Raw genomic sequence first — 18939 nt, forward strand, 5'->3', positions numbered from 1 at the left:
CAGCTGATTTTTCATCCCGGTTTAATGATTACCCCTGTATATTCCCCTCTTTCCAGTGGTGCTGTATCAAGTAACCATGACGACGGGCAACTACTGGAATGCATCCCCGGAGGCTGATGTTTATATCACTCTGTACGGGGAGAGAGGAGATACAGGGCCTAGGTTACTGCACCGATCAAAACGGAAACAGAAGTTTGAAAAGGGAAAGGTGAGTAAGCGTGTCATGTGAAATTATACGGTACTGAAAACTCAACATACTGCAGACCATTGTGTCTTTGGACTTTTATCGAGACAAAGATCCAATAGACAACAACACTGCAACTAGGGATATATGTACATGGGGTGTTTCACAAAGATCCTAAGTTGGACTTAGCAATTATGGAAAGCCGTTAACATCTTTGAAATAAAGTGATTTTAAATGGCATAGAATGTTGATTCAAATCATTCACATTTTCTATCATCATGGAGATTTCATGTTCTTGATGTGGAATTTAGGAAAAGTTTAAAATACTTGAATTTTTGCTTTTTAATATATTTTTATTCTAAGGCTACAAATGGCTCTCCATAATGTTTAAGTCCAACTTAGGATCTTTGTGAAACACCTCCCAAGTATATGTAAATTTACCTTAAGTTGTACACCAGTTTCGAGTTCGTGGACAGATTCTGAAGGACTTTCTGGGCAGCAGCACTCGTTCTATGGCCCTTCGTCTCGGGGCACAGTGCAGTTTAGAGAACCCCTTGGGCAATACGGTACTTTTAATCTTCCCCTCAAAGCAGTCAATATTTGTTTTATATACTCCATCCCAAGTGTCAATTCCTAATAAGAGATATTTTAACAAAACATGCCTGTTAGTATTTATTTGCACAGTCAAAAGATATTAACAAGTCTAAAAGCATTGCACGTGTCTCACCGCGCATATATGTTGTTAACTTCACACGCAAATATTGCGTCCTTGAATTGTACACACATGTAGAACTATGCCTGGTCATTATTTTTTGCTATACTGTCCAGCAGTCGATCAGTAGCGAATTTCATACCTGCAGTTTTGACCACTCAGAGGCCTACAATCTTCATGTGTAATGCGCAGTATATGATATTAATTATAACATGTACATATACATGTATGTTTACTATGACCCAAAAAGTGTATAGATTTATCTTATTTCAAAGAATTTTACTACATTTGCTAAAATCTAGATTTCAATAAAGCTAAGGTATGGGCATCGTATGTTGAGAGAGCACGGCTATAATTCATTCTGGATTGTTTGTCCTGCAGTAGATTGATTGTTTGAACCAGTTAAATAATAACAAACCTCACAAAAGTGTGCACTTTAGTGAACTGTATTAAGCACATATGGTGTCGGGCCTTCTCACCTTGATTTCTTTATCTTTATTTATCCTCATTATGTACTCGGCCCCTATACCGGTACATTTTCTACCAAAATGGTTCGACACATGTTTTTTTGTTTGTAATCTTGAACATTCAGTGTAAGCTTTGCGGGATTCTGTGAGAATTTACTTTCTATCATTGCCAGAACTCAAGCTTATCTTTAAGCTTAGAAACAAAGACTTGATACACATATACAATTTACATGTTGTGCAAGAAATTGAAAAGACATTGAAAATGATTGAATAAGTAATACTCTTATGGGATAACAGTGATGTAAGCATTACCATAGCAACAACAGAGAGTTACAGGCCCATTATGAAGGCATTGTAAGGGACAAGTAAAAAACTATCAGCTATTCCGTTTTTCTGTTTTTCTCCATGGATAAGAATACGACATGATTTCGTAATTACGTTTCAAATATTGGAGCCTTGATGGAAAATTATTTTCTTTCTAATCAAGCCAACTGTGTATTCTTCTATTAAACTTTGTTAATGAATGAGGGATATTTTTTGTCAGTTTTTCCTCAGCTTTCTATTTTCATGTCTTGTATTATTCACCCTCTAGGTATATCTATATTTTGCTAGATACTTATCTGTCTCTCTTTATCTCTCTCTTGTCTTTTATATGTGCCTCACTCTTTGTTCAGTTTGTCTATTTCTCTGTTTGTTATTTTATTTATTGACAGCTAGTACCTCTCTGTCTTTTTTTTTTTTTAATTCCTCCTCTTCCTCTGCTATATCTTTTGTTTGTTTCCCAGTGTCATTTCATCCTTTCCTTTTTTCTTGCCTTTTATTCTCTTTTCTATTAATGAAGACAAATCCTACCAAAGAATTTAAATGGTATAAGATATATATGCAGACTATGAATACACACAGGTGTACATATACATTCAGGTGTGTATGTATATTTGTAAATGTGCATGCAGCTATGTTTACTTGAAATCGAAACTTGTAGTACTAGTATGTAATATCTGCGGTAGACAACTTTTACATTTCAAAACATTACTCTTCAGAGTTCATCTTGAGACTTGAGTAAATGTTTGTAAATGTTAATTCAAAATGAAATGATATAATAATAGTTCGTTCTTATAAAGCGCTTTTCAGGACCGCAGGCCCTCTTTAAGCGCTTTACAGATATATATTATTACCCCGGTCATCAGATTCACGCTTACCCGCACACATTTTATGCACATTCTCCACTCGCTGGGGAGCATTCCAGCCAGGCGTCATTTTTACAAGCGTACACTCCCCACCCAGGTGCTAAATGGGTGCCCGGTAGGATGCGAACGTATAATGTATAGTTTGCTCAGCATCGTGAGCGTCTGTAAAATGGCGCCTGCCTGCAATGCTCCCCAAGAAGTGGAGAATGTGCATACTTGTGTGGGGGCGAACTTGAATCTAATGACAGGTAATAATATATCTGTAAAACGATTAGAGACATCGTTGATGTATTAAGTGCTATATAAACAAGGAACATTATTTTTTTTTTACATAATTTCCAGCGTGTACATGAGTTCATGTGTATATATCAATTTGAAAAATATTGTTTTTATCTAATTCTGTTAAAAGATATCGCTAACATTATTTATGTTCATATTGTATTATAGACCGATGTTTTCAGTTTGGAAGCTGTTTCCTTGGGAACAGTAAACAAGATTGTGATTGGCCACGACTCTGCAGAACAAGGTGAGACTGCTCTTTGTCATTTTATACTTAACCTCTATACAGTGCGTCCCAGAAAAAACAAAACTGAGAATTATCAATGTTTTATCATAACTTAATCACAATTATAATTAATAAGTGACTCATATTTGTAAAGCTTACACTGTAGATCCTCGTCTTTCATTTAATGCAACTCATATGATGCATATTTCATGCATGAGTGAGTAAAAACAATTTGAAGAAAGGGTACCAAAAAGTCATATGGCGAACGGTATCTCAGTTTCAAAGAGAAAATTACATTTCTAGAAAGTTCATTTTGTGTACGACGCCTAAATCGGGAAAAATGAGCCAGGAATAACAAAGTTCTGTTTGTTTCAAGTAATGCTTGCATTTCCATAATTCCATTAAACGAATCTGTTCCACTGGCTGTCTGCCTTAAGAACAAAGAAGACGAAAGACTTCATGCATGGCTGATCGTAAAATAAATGGTGTTTGTTGTTTGTTGCTATGGCAGGCAGCCATTTTTTCTGGGATGCACTGTATATATATGAAAGGGTACCAAAAAGTCATTTGGCGAATGGTATCTGAGTTTCAAAGAGAAAATTACATTTCTAGAAAGTTCACTTTGTGTACGACACCTAAATCAGGAAAAATAAGCCAGGAATAACAAAGTTCTGTTTGTTTCAAGTAATGCTTGCATTTCCATAATTCCATTAAACGAATCTGTTCCACTGGCTGTCTGCCTTAAGAACAAAGAAGACGAAAGACTTCATGCATGGCTGATCGTAAAAAAAAAAAAGGTATTTGTTGCTATGGCAGGCAGCCATTTTTTCTGGGATGCACTGTATATATATATTTTGTAAATTCTTTTTCATCTTCCTAGTGTCTTGAATCCTTTAAATTTTGTATATGAAGAACACAAATTACACATATGTTGAGCCAGTGTCTATGAAGGTTAAAAAAGACGACGAGCAGAATGTACCAAAGAGAATGTCGTAGACAGACTGTATATACTTGTAAGAGAGAGAGAGAGAGAGAGAAAGAGAGTTGAAAAATAGAGAGAAAGAGAAATGTATTGTGTATGTAAATTGGATTAGAGGAACTACATCCTGTTAATTGCACTCGAGAAATCATATTTCAGTCGCAGATGTAAATTTTTTATTTTCTATGTCCGATTATTACTGTTTCCTCCATTTTATTTCCATCTTAGGCAAAGGGTGGTTTCTGGACAAAGTGGTTGTCAAGGAAACGGATGGAGGTGGGCCAGAAGCGGTGTTTCCATGCTACAGGTTCGTCATGAAACACTTGATAATTATAATAATGATAATGAAAATGTTGATAGTCACAAAGATACACCGTACAAGTTTTACCAGTAACTATAATAAAGAAGATAGCAAATTTGTAATGAATTTGTCCAGCTCTTTGTTTTGCAACCTATCATTTTTTCAGGAAAACAGTTTTAAATTCTGACAGAGTTTCATTTAGGCTGCTTCAATAAAACAATATGATAATGAAATAAACATATAATGATACAAATAAAAAATCTTTCAAATTTAATCTCGAGGTCTGATGTGGATAGCCGTATTTCGAAAGATATCTTTAAACCAGTTGATCGAGAGTCTAATACAAGACCATATACATTGTACTAACATTACATGACTGTTCAAATAATTAATTAACTACATTTTCTTTATAAATAATTACCGGAATTACTGCAAACTACTGTGTCAAAAGTATTGCACATATGGCAATGACAAGTTTGACATTTGACCTTGAATGTTTGACAGGTGGTTAGATGCTGGGGAGGATGATGGGAACACCGTTAGAGAACTCTTCGCTAACAACAAACCAGTCAGCTGTGAGTATCAGTATTCAAATCATTAGTGCTTATACATGTACATTGTTCATATATACAATAAATAATGATGGTCTGTTCACAAAGAAATTGTTTTGTAAAATTGTTTTTTGTAAAACAATTCTTTGTGTAGGGATCATCATCTTGTCTTGTATATTTGTGTGTTTTCTGGAACTCTGAGCAGAAATCTAGACTAGAGTTTTGAGATTTAAAATAAAAAAGTATTGTTGCATACAGTGAATTCCACACTGTTGCAAGAAAATACTTTACTTGTTTTAAATGTTTTGAATATTCTTTAATCTCAGCTCCTGTATTTATGTGTTCATACTAATGCATGATGTACATACATGTAGCACATCAAGTCTATCAATGCATGTGCATTTAATAGTCGACTCTTAGAGAATTCACTAGGGAATTATCCAAAGTGTTTTCATTTATTTATTGTTTCGTTTTTACGTCAGTTTGAGAAAATCATTCCAGATGAGTGAGTTTTATGGGGTACGTGCCTCGATTTTTCAATGCTCAGCCAAGCAAAGCACCAACCAGATTGAAAACACGTGTCCCTTGTGATTTAAAAATAGCGACACGAAAAGAAAAGAAAAAACAGATTGAAAACACGTATCCCTTGTGAGTTTGATAAAAAACAGCGACAAGAGAAAAAAAAGACTGGAAAAGGGAAGAGGAGAGTGAATTGTGGTTTTAAGCTCGATCCACTGAGTGAGTAAAAAAAAAAGAAAGATGTATGGTAAAGGAAAGTTGGAAATGGAAAAGGAAAGTGGTTTGTGGTTTACATCTCAATTCTCTAAGTTTTCTCCATTATATGCCGCTATGCTTGATTGCACAATCAGAAATGAAAATCTGATTTGAGCGGTTACCAAAGACAAATGTGCAGATTTGTTAAAGTAGGTGTAAATGGGTTTTACTTAGCGGTGAGATCAAGAAGAGTTTGTTCACCATGCAATGTTGCTTGTATAAATACATGTACATGTATTTTTGTTATATATGCTTAATCTAATGTGGAAATACACTTACATTGTACACATATTAAAAGAGTATGTGGTTTTTATGCTTGTCTGCATTTATCGTAAAGTGAAGGCTACACTGAAGGTAGTTGCGTATATAGCTACAAATAATAAAAAGTCCTGTCACGTACATGTACAATAACAGCTAGTGCTTATATCATATTGAAACTGAATATTGTAGGTGGTTTACCATATATATACGCTCATATTTGCAAAGACATCAGTGCATGTTTTTCTTTTTATATTATTATTATTATTATTGGCAAGATTATTGCCATTGCATTTAATATGTTCCATTTATTCTTCCATTTTTGTTTTTCCTTTACAGTTGAAAAAGAAATGGTAAGTTTATGCTACTGTTTCAATGTTTAAAAAAAAACACAGCTTATATGAGAGGGTTTCATTTCCATTTTATATAGAAAATTGAACATATTTTTTCTAACATTTTGTTAATTTGTGTGTGTGTGTGTGCATGAAGAAGTCCTGGCCAGAATCTCCAATGTATTTGATTTAAGAGAAAATAATTAAAAAATATCTTTAAAAAAAAGAAGTGAATTTCCACTGAAGCGAATCCTCGCCCGCATTACTATAAATCCCGACTGACCTGGTTCGGTCACGTTTCCACAATGAACAGCGTACGCTTCACTAAACGCTTTAATACTCATGGAGACTGTTGTTGGAACAAATAGGCAAAGAAGACCAAGGAAGAGATGGGAAAGTGACATCCTTGTAGGCAGCACCTTCCGGAAGGCATATAGAATTGCTCAAGATAGGACAAAAAATGGTTTAAATATGTTTGTGGATCCAACGTCCTTAGGGACACAGTGACATCATAGCTTAGCTTAGTGTGTGTGTGTTTTGGGGGATATTCATTTAAGTTTTAGTCTGCATACCGTACATTTATCCTGGACAACATACAACAAAGTGTAAATTATACAACACAGGCAAAAAAAGATTTATGTGTCAAGAAATTTGTTCTGATTTAACTGCAAGGGGGTGTTTCACAAAGATCCTATGTTGAACTTTTCTCCAAGTTGGACTTAACAATTATGGAAAGCCGTTCGCATCTTTGAAAATATTTTGTAAAAGTTATTTAAAAACATAAAATTCAAATTATTTATATTTTCTATTATCAAGGAGATTTCATGTTCTTGATATGGAATTTATGAAAAGTCTAAAATACTTGAATTTTTGCTTTTGAATATATTTATTTTAAGGCTACAGATGGCTCTCCATAATGTTAGGTCCAATTTAGAGTTAAGTTCGACTTTTGTGAAAATATTTTGTAAAAGTTATTTTAAAAACAAAAAATGTTTATTTTCTATTATCAAGGAGATTTCATGTTCTTGGTGTGGAATAAGTCTAAAGTACTTAAATTTTTGCTTTTGAATATATTTATTTTAAGGCTACAAATGGCTCTCCATAATGTTAAGTCCAATTTAGAGTTAATTTCAACGTAAATTTTTTATGAAACACTCCCCTGATGAATTTTTGTCATTCTGCCCTGATATCTAGTGGGACCAGGAGAAGTGGAAATATGAGACAGGATGTCAGGTGACCTTGGTGTCAAAGGTCAGTGGACGAGCGCTCCAGGTACTCACAGACAACTCCGTGGATGCGTGTGGCGATCCTGAATCAGCCAACAAAAATGGTGAGCCTTTAGCATCCCTTAATTGGCCCTGTAACATTGAATTTGAATCACCATTGATTTTTAGAAACCTTGTTACAATTATTTGTATTTTTCCATGCACTGTTGCATGTATCTATATACTGTATATTTGTAACATATAAATTAGTCTTCCATTAATATTTATTGTCAATTAATGGTTGATGATAGGAGATACAATTAATTTGAAGGATAAGTTTAATGTTACATGGCCCTATCCTTTTTTTAGGATTTTGTCCTTTTACCAATTTTCAAAAGGTGATCAGCATAGTGTAAAAAGAAGGACTTTCACAGGTTTTTGAGATTGCAAGTCTTTTGGTATATGTGTCAATACTGATGTACATGTAGCTCTTTGACATTAGGCAGCAGTTAATGCAGGATGTGCATTATTCAAGATGATTCATCATTCAAGAACATGACTTGTACAATGTACATCTATGTGTATATATCGTTTTAATCTTCATCTGTCTGTTGCCTGGGCGATATACCAGGTCAAGAAAGTTTGAGGCAACACTCGCACCTTTCAGACCTTTCAGACCTTAACCAGAGCTGTACCTAACCCTTGAAAACCACAATATTAGTGGAACCACAAAGTGTGTGAATTCTGAACAAAACTTGTTTTTGGTTATACATGTACCGGCACCAGCATGCAAGACAATGATTAATTGTTCACACACACATATTCTAATATGCGATTTTTTAAATACTTTTCTCTGTTGCCATAGCGATATACCTGGTTGAGAAACTACGAGGCAACATTCGCATCTTCCGGACCCAAGGCAAACCAGAGCTGTATCTTTCTCTTGAGAACAACAAGGTCAGTGGAGCCAAGAAAGCCGGCTTGCAATGTGAGTTCAAACTGAAGGTCCAGCCTGACCGCTCTGTTGCCATCGAGTCGGTCAAGTCACCCAATCAGATGTTGACCTTTGTTCAGAGTGGACGACCTCATGACCCCCGAGGTGCTGGCCTGGGACCGCAGAAGCTCTTCTACTGCTACGTCAAGGTGAGCTCAGCTACCCGAAATTATTACAATGAAACCTCCTGTAATAATAATAATAATAATAGCTAGTTCTTATCAGGACCGAAGGCCCTCTCAAAGCGCTTTACAGATATATATATTATTACCCCGGTCATAGGATTCAGGCTTACCCGCACACAATGTATGCACATTCTCCACTCCCTGGGGAGCATTCCAGCCAGGCGTCTTTTTTTACAAGCGTACACTTGCTAATCTAACCACATTAGCTTTCGCATCCTACCGGGTACCCATTTATCACCTGGGTGGTGAGTGGCAAACATAGATCAATGTCTTGCCAAAGGACATTATAGTGCCGCGGTGGGACTTGAACTGCAAACCTTGTGATCCACAGTCCGGTGACATATCCACTCGTCCACGACACCTTTTTAGCTACCACCTGTATCAAAGAACCTCTTTGAATAGAACAGCAGATGTATCTCTCACCTCATGAAATAGTTTTACTATTCTCAAACATAAACATTGAATATTTGAATAATAGTTTGTACATGTATGTACATTAATGCATCTGCATAGAGTGATTAAATGTTTAATGGTTAACAAAAACAAAACAAAAAACATTTCCAAAGCTTTATAGACACAACAATTTCCCTAACACTAACCCTAACCCTTAACCTAACCCTAAACCTAACCCAAAACCCAATTGCAACCCTATCCCTAACCTGTTCTTTTGACAATATAATGCTAGGAGCAAATATTGGATCACTGTACTACATGTACATGTACATGTGCATGTATGCTGTACTAATACATGGTGAGCCTCTATTATGTTTAATATGTGATATTGTTGATTATATCATGTTTAGCTCTTTACTTGTAATTTTTAAAACCTTTTATCTTGCCTTTTAATCAGATTAAAATCTTGTGAGGCACTTCCTGGCCTTCTTTGTACTCATACAGTCATGTACTTTTTGTATCGTTCTTGTTACAGAGTATAATTAGATCTTTTGATACTTAATTTTTGGCAAGCCTTATTTCCTTGAGTCTCAGACAAACATGTTTTTATTTAGAATTCTTATCTGATATTAAGCCTCATTTAATCATGATGTAGTTTTCGATAGTTTTTATCTCAATTGTCTGCATTACTGAATATTTCTTGCCATCTCCCCTCATCTGTAATGATAAGGTACCCTTTGTCTGTCCCTTCCTCTCTTCAACTGTCTCTCTCTCTCTCTCTCTTTCCGTCTCTCTCTTTCGTCCCTCTTTTCTCTCTTTCTTTCTCTCTTTCTCTCCTTCTCTCTCTTTGTCATCACTCCAACTCTCCCTCTCCTACACCTCTCCCTATCTCTTTCTTTTTTTAACAAAAATTTGAATTTGATCAATGAATTTTTATGAAATGTCTATATGTTTGATTATTGATTTATGGCATATTTTGTGTTATTTCAATTCGAATTGCAATTGTATTGTATATAACCTTGTGAAATGGATCGCAATTCAGCCATTAGCTGCGATGATCTTTTAAATAAAAACCATTTCTATCTATCTATCTATCTATGATGTAAACTGCCTCCCCCTCCCTCACAAAAAAATAAATACAACAACAAAATGAAAACCATTTTAAATGTAATTGCATTGCAAGTGGTAGTGTATAAAAAAAATAATAGCTTCTACTACGTCTTTCGGATGATGACGTTAAAGGTCGGTCCCCAGACGTAAATAATCATATCTGATTGATACACGTCTGTAGAAACCCAATTACACAAACACAAGAGCCCTTACCTGTACCGACTTAAGTGTTTGTGCATTCCAAGATAAATTTGTGTTTGATTAAATTGATCACACTTTCTAAAATTCATAACTTTTATATTTGTAATCGTTTTTTGCTCAAACTTTCTCTGACTTGTTTCTTTCCTATTTTTGCTTCTACTAAAACCACCTTAATATCAGGGTGGACTTCCCCTTTAAATGCCTCCAAGTCTTCAACACTTGCTCCTGTGCCCACTGTTTCACTCCATCTTATACTCTAACTGACCTGTCATTCTTTACCATTCTATATCTATTTTCTAAATGTTTATGATATTTCTTCTAGGGTTATAATACGATTGCAGGTCCCTCAGGGAGAACAGCATTTATACTGATGAGGATTACCTGTTTAAAAGGACATTTTAAAAATTATTATTATTATTATTTTATCTTTTTTATTATTATTTTAAACATCTAATTAAAACTATAACCATAAAACTATAACTGTAACTTTTCATATCCACTGAATGACAAATATATGATAATGTAGGGGTATTCTTACATAAATTTGATATTCTTATCATTATTATTATTGTTGCCACTATTATTATTACCGTTATTAATATTATTATCATCTATTATTATTATTATTATTATTACTCTCTTTTCATAATCAGGGTACATTCAGTGACAACGGCTTGGTAGTCTTCTACACCTCACGCACGCAGACCCTGAGCATAGACGGTGAGGACGCCGTCATAGCAACCGGGCAGAAGACAGAGAGCGCGTACTGGCGGGTCAGGAGGGTGCCCGGCCAGAAGACGAGGATGTTTGAGAGCCAGACCAAACCTGATCAGTACCTGAGGATTAAAGATGGCAAATGTAACGTGACGGTAAGCAGTGGTTACTAAAGCATTTCTGGGGTGTGTTTTACAAAGACAAAGATTGACTTAAAACTTGGACTTAACCATGGCAGGCCATTCATGCCACTGGTTGCTCTCACCGTTATGATCTTTAGATGATATTTTTTCCTTCAATAATGAGTTATCAAAAATTGTAAATTCTGTAGATTTGTGACCATGATTTGTACATGTACGTCCCTTGAGAGACCAATGCCAGTAAATGGCGAGAGCAAACAGAGGCATGAACATCCTGCCGTAGTTATAAGTCCAACTTAAAATAAATCTTGTTCTATGTGAAACACCCCCTGGAAAGTATTAATTGACCCTACTTCAAACATGATGTTCAACAGTAGATGGCGACCTTTCTCGCACACTGCAGGTTGGCACATGCACAGATAGGATACTTTGGAAGGCGTTAAGACAAGATTTCTTCCAGCTTCCATACAAAAATTAAGCATTTTTTCATCAACCTTGAACAATGTTTTGAGTCAGGTTAAGAGGTAAATTATACATGTATGTATTAATTTCCTGCTTTCTTTCAATATATTTCAGGGGATCGGAGACGAGTCTTGCCATTTTCTGATTAACAAATTCAAAGACAAGGGGTATATCACCCTGCAATCCAACACATTACGGAACCTGAGCGTAGGATTTCTCCCTGATGGCTCGGTCAAACCAACCATCGACAGCGGCGAGACCAATGTCAGGCTCTATCCGGAGGTCATCGAGTGTGAGTAGCAGTCTGTTTAGTTCAGTTCAGTCTTTATTTTTGTACTCTCATTAAAAACAACATACATGAAATGTATATAGGCAAGAGAGCATCGTTAATCAATAGAAAATAATTAATACAGAGCAAATAGACACACACAAAATATGAGAATGAGGGGTAAAAAAAAAGAGCGAATGGCCTTATAGTACGTTGACCATTAACAAATATTTTAACTACATGTACTTTTGTTTTTAAGTGGCCCAAACATTGTGGAGCGTGTGTGCAGCGCTTTGTAACTGCAAGGAAAAGGCGCTATATCAAATATCTTTTGGATGGATGGATGTATTTGTAGATTATCTGAGGCACTTTATGAGCAAGCACACACTAGCATTGAAAAGTGCACACATGGACTTGGGCCCCATGCTTCACATTAATTGTTGTCTTGCTTTGAAAATACATGTATAAACATGTACATGTAGCAATTGGCATTGACTTCTATTCATGTGTTTATTTTTCAGTTGGAATCAAGAAGAAATTGACCACGCCTACACCACCAACCACACCCAAACCTACCAAGATGACTAAAAAACGTAAGTTACAAGCTCCCCCTTGCTCTCTGTGTATCTTTCTCTCTTTCCTTCCCTCATTTGCATCTTTCTCTCTCTTTCTCTATCTTTGTTTTTCTCTCACTCTCCTCTCTCCCCCTCTCTCTTTTTTCTCTCTCTCTTTTCTCTCTCCCTCTCTCTCTCTCTCTCTCTCTCTCTCTTGTCTCTGTGTCTTTTTTGTTTTCTCTTCGTCTTTCTTTCTCTCTCTTCTCATTCTCTACCTGCATTATTTGTCCTCCCATACCACATCATTTTACAGCATACTATTCAATGTGTCTGGTATGGGTACATCATATCTAAATCATCAAGATGACAACACATCAAAGAATGATAGATCATCAGGTCAAAATGTCATGGACTATTAAAGCTTAATGATAAAGTACAGTACATGTACGTTGTACAATACAGGGTAGTCTACTAAGGTGGATGCACCCACATGGCCAAAAATTAAAACCTCATCTGTCCCTCATGCTTTAATTGCCACTCTCGACCCAGGTTTTAAATGGGTACCCGTTAGGATGCGAAAGTTAAAGTAGTTTGCTCGATCAGCATTATGAGTGTCAGTAAAATGATGCCTGGCTGGGAATGCTCCCCAGGGAGTGGAGAATGTGCATACATCATGTGCGGGCCAGCCTGAATCCGATGACCGGGGTAATAATATATCTGTATAGCGCTTGGAGACATCGTCAATGTAAAAGCGCTATATAAAAGCGGAAAATAATAATATTATTCCGCTTATATAGCGCTTAATACAATGTCTCTGAGCGTTTTACAGATATACTATTACCCCCGTCATTGGATTTAGTGCTTGCCTTCCCACACTGTGTGCACAATCTCCACTCCCTGGGGAGCATTCCAGCCAGGCGGCATTTGACGCTCAAAAACTGTTTGACCAACATGACGGCCGCATTCTACCGGGTACCCATTTAACACCTGGGTGGAGAGTATCAACTGAAGGTTAATATCTTGCCAAAAAATATTAGTGCTGTGTCGGGATTCAAACCCTCAACCTTCGCATCTCCAGTCAAGCGCCTTAAACCACTCGCTCCAACACTCCCATTATATTATTATTACTGTCAGAATGAATTTTAAAATTATATTTCGTCATCCCACCATCTTACTCCAAGCAGTCAAGAAGAGGAAGAGTGAAGAGAAAATTGATATTGTTTCTGCTGCCAAGGCGGCGAAGAAAGAGGAGAAGAAGCCTGTCAAAACCAAGGGTAACAAAAGATGATAACAAACCAGCCTCTAGCTCACCCAGCACAATATCTTGGAGTGGACTTATATCAAACTAACTTATTTTCACATGAGACTGATTATTACTTATTAATCTAGCTGATTAGTTATTGAAGTCTGCCATAGACATGGTATGAAATTTAACCTTGCTTACTAATGAATAAACTGTTTTTTCACAATGAATGTTTAGAAATCTTGAAATTCGTTTGTAGCCTTAAGAATAGATGTTTTTGTCATCTAGTACTCAAATGAAAAACATATCAAAAGAAAATGAAAGATACTTCCCATACTATCCTTTAACCTATTTCATTTTTAACCTTTTCCATCCCCATTTACCCCAATGGGTTCAGCCTCTACAAGTGAGCTTTTAAAGCTTTTGCATAATTTGTGCGTAAATATTCATACATACAGTATATATACATATATATTGCAGAAGAAGATATCTATGAACATTGCTGTAAAGAACAAATAACAAAGTTTGTCATAACAGTTTCATGTTTTTTGACACCTAAATAGCGATTCAAGTCTTAATCTTTTATCACAGTTTGAATGGATATCTGAAAATTCTATATACATGTATCTGTATAGAATGAGATGACTGATTTTAATTTTGATTTAATTTCAACAATTTACAGAATATATGCACAATTTTACCAACTCACAAGAAGGTTTATGTAACCCTTAAAGAAAGAGGCATTTTGTTTTTTCCCAGGCTGGAATAGTTGCAAGCATTAATCTATTGGATAGATAGATAGATGTGTGCTCCATTGATAGCAATAATAATAGAGATGATGCATAATCATCACATGCAACATGCACTTTTGGGCATAAATATTCATAAATGTTTATATATATTAGAAAAAGATATCTATGAACATTACTTCATTGCTGTATAGAATGAGATTACTGATTTGAATTTGAATTTAATTTTAACAATTTACAGAATATATGCACAATTTTACCAACTCACACTAAGATTTATGCAACCCTTAAAGAAACATTTCATGTTAATTTGCCTCTCCACCTCAATTATGTTCCCATTATATTAATTTGGACTTCTGCATTTAGTTTATTATTGTCACTATATTAATTTCATAACCATCACATTTATTTTACCATTACTTTTCAATTACTTTTACACTTCGACTTATTTGTCAAAGATCCAAGCTATTCTATTTGTCCGACTTCAAACTGGTATTTCTACTGGTTTCCAAAGGGTATCAACTGGTTTTACCTGGTACCGCTACCAGTTGAGACCAGTTGAGACCAGTTCAAACCAGTAGATACCAGTTGGAAATCTTTACTGGTTTCAACTGGTATCAACTGGTATTTCGACCTTGGTTGGACTTCTGCATTTAGTTTATTATTGTCACTATTAATTTCTTTTCAAATACTTTTACAATACTTTTTGTCCAGGATCCAAACTAAAGCAGGTCAAAGAGGCTGCACCACTACCAGCAGCAGCTCTTATTGAAGAAAAAGAGAAAACACAATATGAAGGTACTTGTAACATAAAAACTGTTTTGAAATCATGCACAGCTATTTCATGTACATTTTAGCTAATTATCTGGAAATGTATGTACGTATTGTTAACTTTGTACTGATATAAGTACAGAATCATTATTGCTCTTGATGCTGATGATGAATGATATAATAATTTCCTAAATATCATTTTTATCCTTCTACTTCTTCATCATCTTTTTCTTTTTCATCTTCTTCTTCTTCTTCTTCTTCTTCTTCTTCTTCTTCCTCTTCCTCTTCCTCTTCCTCTTCCTCTTCCTCTTCCTCTTCCTCTTCTTCTTCTTCCTCCTCCTCCTCCTCCTCCTCCTCCTCCTCCTTCTTCTCCTTCTCCTCCTCCTCTTCTTATTTTTCTTCTTCTGCTAGTACATCTTCTTATCATTATCAGTAATTTACGCTGAGTTCGATATTTGTTCCGCATGATATTGTGCAGAAGTGATGGTTCCTTTAAATAACAAGTTTCTTTTTTCTGATAGATGGAGAATGGAAGTGCCTTGTTAAAACTGGTTCCCTTTCAACCAAAGCTAACGTAGTCCTGGTGGTTTATGGTCAAAAGAAGGTGTCAGAACCCTTCACTCTAGGCAAAGGAAGTCCCAAGCTGTTCAGCCCAGGCAGTGAAGACAAGTTTAAGGTTTGTGAGATATGTTTGTCCACCAGTCTGCATTCAATTGTTGAATTTGTGTGCATGTGCCATCTGTTATGAACCCTGACAAAGTCTTTTGTTTTAATTTGGTGACGATATATTAGTTTATAAAGAATGGGAAAGTTACAGAGGTTTGTCAGAATGTTGAAATTCAGAAAATCCTTCAACAAAAAGTCAAGTTGACACACAAGAATTGTGGAAGGTTCTATCAGAATATTACAATGCAGTTTCCTTTCCCTCCTATTTTTTGCAAAATTTATTTCCCTCTTTATATATCGTTTCATTCTTTTCTACTCCTTTTGTCTACAACCCTCTTGTTTTTCCTGTAAATATGTCATCTAATCTCTTTTGCCTTCTCCTGATAATTCTTGGTATTTATTTTCCCTCCTCCTTTTCCATCTTCTTCTCCATCATTGAATGCATTGGGTATGACTATTGTAGAATGAATTACTGAATTGATCATGTTTTTGCTTGTTATTAGGTCAACTTGCTTGGTCTTGGTAACATGTACAAGATACGGATTGGACTGGACTCCTACAAGGCCTCCTGGAGATTAGACACGGTGAGACATGAAGCGTTGACTAAATGTACTATTACCAACAGATAATATCTACTGTAGCCATGTTCTCAGTTGAACAAATATCAGAGAGCTAACCATTTTGCAAGGACTCTAGTCTACCCCTACATTTATTTCTATGCTTGTAACCCTATAATACATGATCAGCCAGTAGTAATACACTTAAGTCTCTCAATCCAGTATCGTAAACAGATAGCTTTCAAGAGGTGTCTGAAAACACATCTTTTCTAATTTGTTGTAATATTCCCCTCTGTTTATTAGTAATGTAAGCTTTGTATGATAATGTTCTCTCACTATTTTGTTTGAAGTATTTTACCGGTATGCGCTTTGTATCTAATGAAAAGGTGCTTTATAAATCGAGGGTTCAGTGACACAAAGACGTAACTCCATATTTTGCCAAAATGAGTATTTGATATCAAAGTATTCAGACAAATGTGGGCTTCCCAGAAAACACAAAGACTTAACTCCACCCATTGAAGTCAATGCTAGTGAAACATAGACTTAACTACTTCAGGCCTAAGTGCTCAAAATGGCCAAAATGGAGTTACGTACGTCTTTGTGTCACTGACCCCTCGAAATGTAATATTATTATTATTATTATTTAACATTCAGGTGAGTCTGATCGAGCCTTCCCACGGTGACAAACACGTTTGTAAGTTCAAGAATCGTTGGCTCTCACTCAAGGAGGATGATGGTGATCTCTGGAGAGAGCATGCCATTGCTTTACCTGGGAAGAAGCCTCTACCTAGTAAGTACAGTCTATTAACCCTTTGCCTACAGGAACCCGGTGGTCCCTGTGTTAAGCCTATGGGACCTATAAAATTCAGTAGTCAACTGGTTAAAAGTCCCTAAACACAGTTTACTGTTGAAAGTTGCATGTTAGTGTATATTTATATAATATGTTTGGGAAGAGACACGTTTTTCAGCTATTACACTCACACTACTTTTTCTTTTTTTCTGTAACAAACAGTAGTAAATATTCAAATCCAGAGCCATATTGGATTAAGCCTGCAAAAATCATATTTTAAGATGTACTTTTACGCTATAATTGGATTAAAGTCTGCTTTTGCTATGTATGTCTGCTTTTTTCATACAAACGTAATTACCTTTGACCTTTGAAAATGTATCTGTCCTTTTGTTGAATATTTGCTTTATCAAGTCTCCATGACGACAGAACTCCACAGAAATTTATATGTGTACACTGCCAAACATTCATTTCAACCTTAATTCTCAGTTATTTCACCTGCATTGTTTAGCTGCATGTCACTCAAATCTAATTATCCTTGGCCAATGACTATTTTTCTTCCAGTGATGCACTACTTTATCACGGTTGCCACGGGAACGGAGCCCAACTCGGCGACGGAGGCCAACGTCTACATCAACATCTTTGGTGAGAAGGGAGACACCGGCAAGAGGCTGCTCCACAGATCTCAGAATGAAGACGTCTTCCTACAAGGACAGGTGAGAGGGATGATGGGTTGTCATGACAACGGTACTGATGGATAGATGATGATATTATCAGTAATTTGATAATGGAGGAGGGGCGGATGAGAATGATGGCAGTGTTGGTGGTAGTGGTGATGGAAATGAGAACGTCTTCACACTACTAATATATAATAAAGATTCAGAAAGGGGGAGGGGGACATGATTGTTTAATTACCAAAAAATGGTGGTAATGATTGTTAGGGTGGAAGATTGCTGAAAAGCAAGGGCAAGTAGTGGTGATGAACAAAATATTGTGATGACTACAAATTGTCCCTCTTGCTACATCAAGTATAAGCCTGGTACCTAGTCTCTGGGATGTGTATATCCCCATACCTTAACAAATATGCTTGTATCTGGGTTTTAGAATATGTAAAAAAAAAAAAAATCAAGTAAAGAGATTGTTATACATGATGCCAAATGAATAAACATATACATACCTGTACATGTCATGACTTGATCAAACTTCACAGTCATTCTCATTATTTCCAACCTTTAGTTCCAAATGACAATTCTATCACAGAAGATGTAGTTAAAGATACTTTATTTTGTTTGAAGGGGAGTAAAGTTCATATAGGGGGGGGGGAAGGCACTTTGTCTTGAAGCCAAAGCTTTAATGCATGCCAAATCTAGTATTTTATCTCCTTATTTCATGTTTCTTGCATTTTACTGTAAAAAGGACAATATGGAGTACTGAAGCTGTGACGTCATAAAAATCTGTTTTTAGAATTTCTCCATTTTTTCTTCATTTTCCGAAAGAGCATCAAAAATAATGTCCAAATGTCGAAAACCAATTGAATATATTAAGTATTGGCTGAGATATGATCATCTGAATGAATATATTCCCTATAGGAACTCAGTGTTATATGTATGCTCTGGCTCCTAATGGTTAGGAGCCAGAGCATATAACACTGAGATCCCATAGGCAATCTTTTTATTCAGATGGTCATATC

General features: G+C 35.9%; 1 protein-coding gene across 5 annotated transcripts in view; it reads left to right on the forward strand.

The window, feature by feature from the left end:
* Positions 1–18939, forward strand: part of LOC105447429 — a 136373-nt gene that overhangs the window by 61690 nt on the left and 55744 nt on the right. For 4 of the 5 annotated variants that reach the window (XM_030982801.1, XM_030982802.1, XM_030982805.1 and 1 more), the window contains exons 8-23: positions 57–208; positions 2998–3076; positions 4263–4341; positions 4840–4910; positions 6258–6271; positions 7445–7580; positions 8321–8598; positions 10992–11207; positions 11769–11946; positions 12444–12515; positions 13661–13750; positions 15183–15266; positions 15761–15915; positions 16409–16489; positions 17117–17252; positions 17814–17965. In XM_030982801.1, the coding sequence (XP_030838661.1) occupies positions 57–208; positions 2998–3076; positions 4263–4341; positions 4840–4910; positions 6258–6271; positions 7445–7580; positions 8321–8598; positions 10992–11207; positions 11769–11946; positions 12444–12515; positions 13661–13750; positions 15183–15266; positions 15761–15915; positions 16409–16489; positions 17117–17252; positions 17814–17965 (1973 nt within the window). The remainder of the gene's footprint in view (positions 1–56; positions 209–2997; positions 3077–4262; positions 4342–4839; positions 4911–6257; positions 6272–7444; positions 7581–8320; positions 8599–10991; positions 11208–11768; positions 11947–12443; positions 12516–13660; positions 13751–15182; positions 15267–15760; positions 15916–16408; positions 16490–17116; positions 17253–17813; positions 17966–18939) is intronic. The other variant, XM_030982803.1, reaches the window with a different exon arrangement.

This window comes from Strongylocentrotus purpuratus, unplaced genomic scaffold (assembly GCF_000002235.5).
Source record: "Strongylocentrotus purpuratus isolate Spur 01 unplaced genomic scaffold, Spur_5.0 spur5_scaffold_13, whole genome shotgun sequence".
Lineage (NCBI taxonomy): Eukaryota > Metazoa > Echinodermata > Echinoidea > Camarodonta > Strongylocentrotidae > Strongylocentrotus > Strongylocentrotus purpuratus.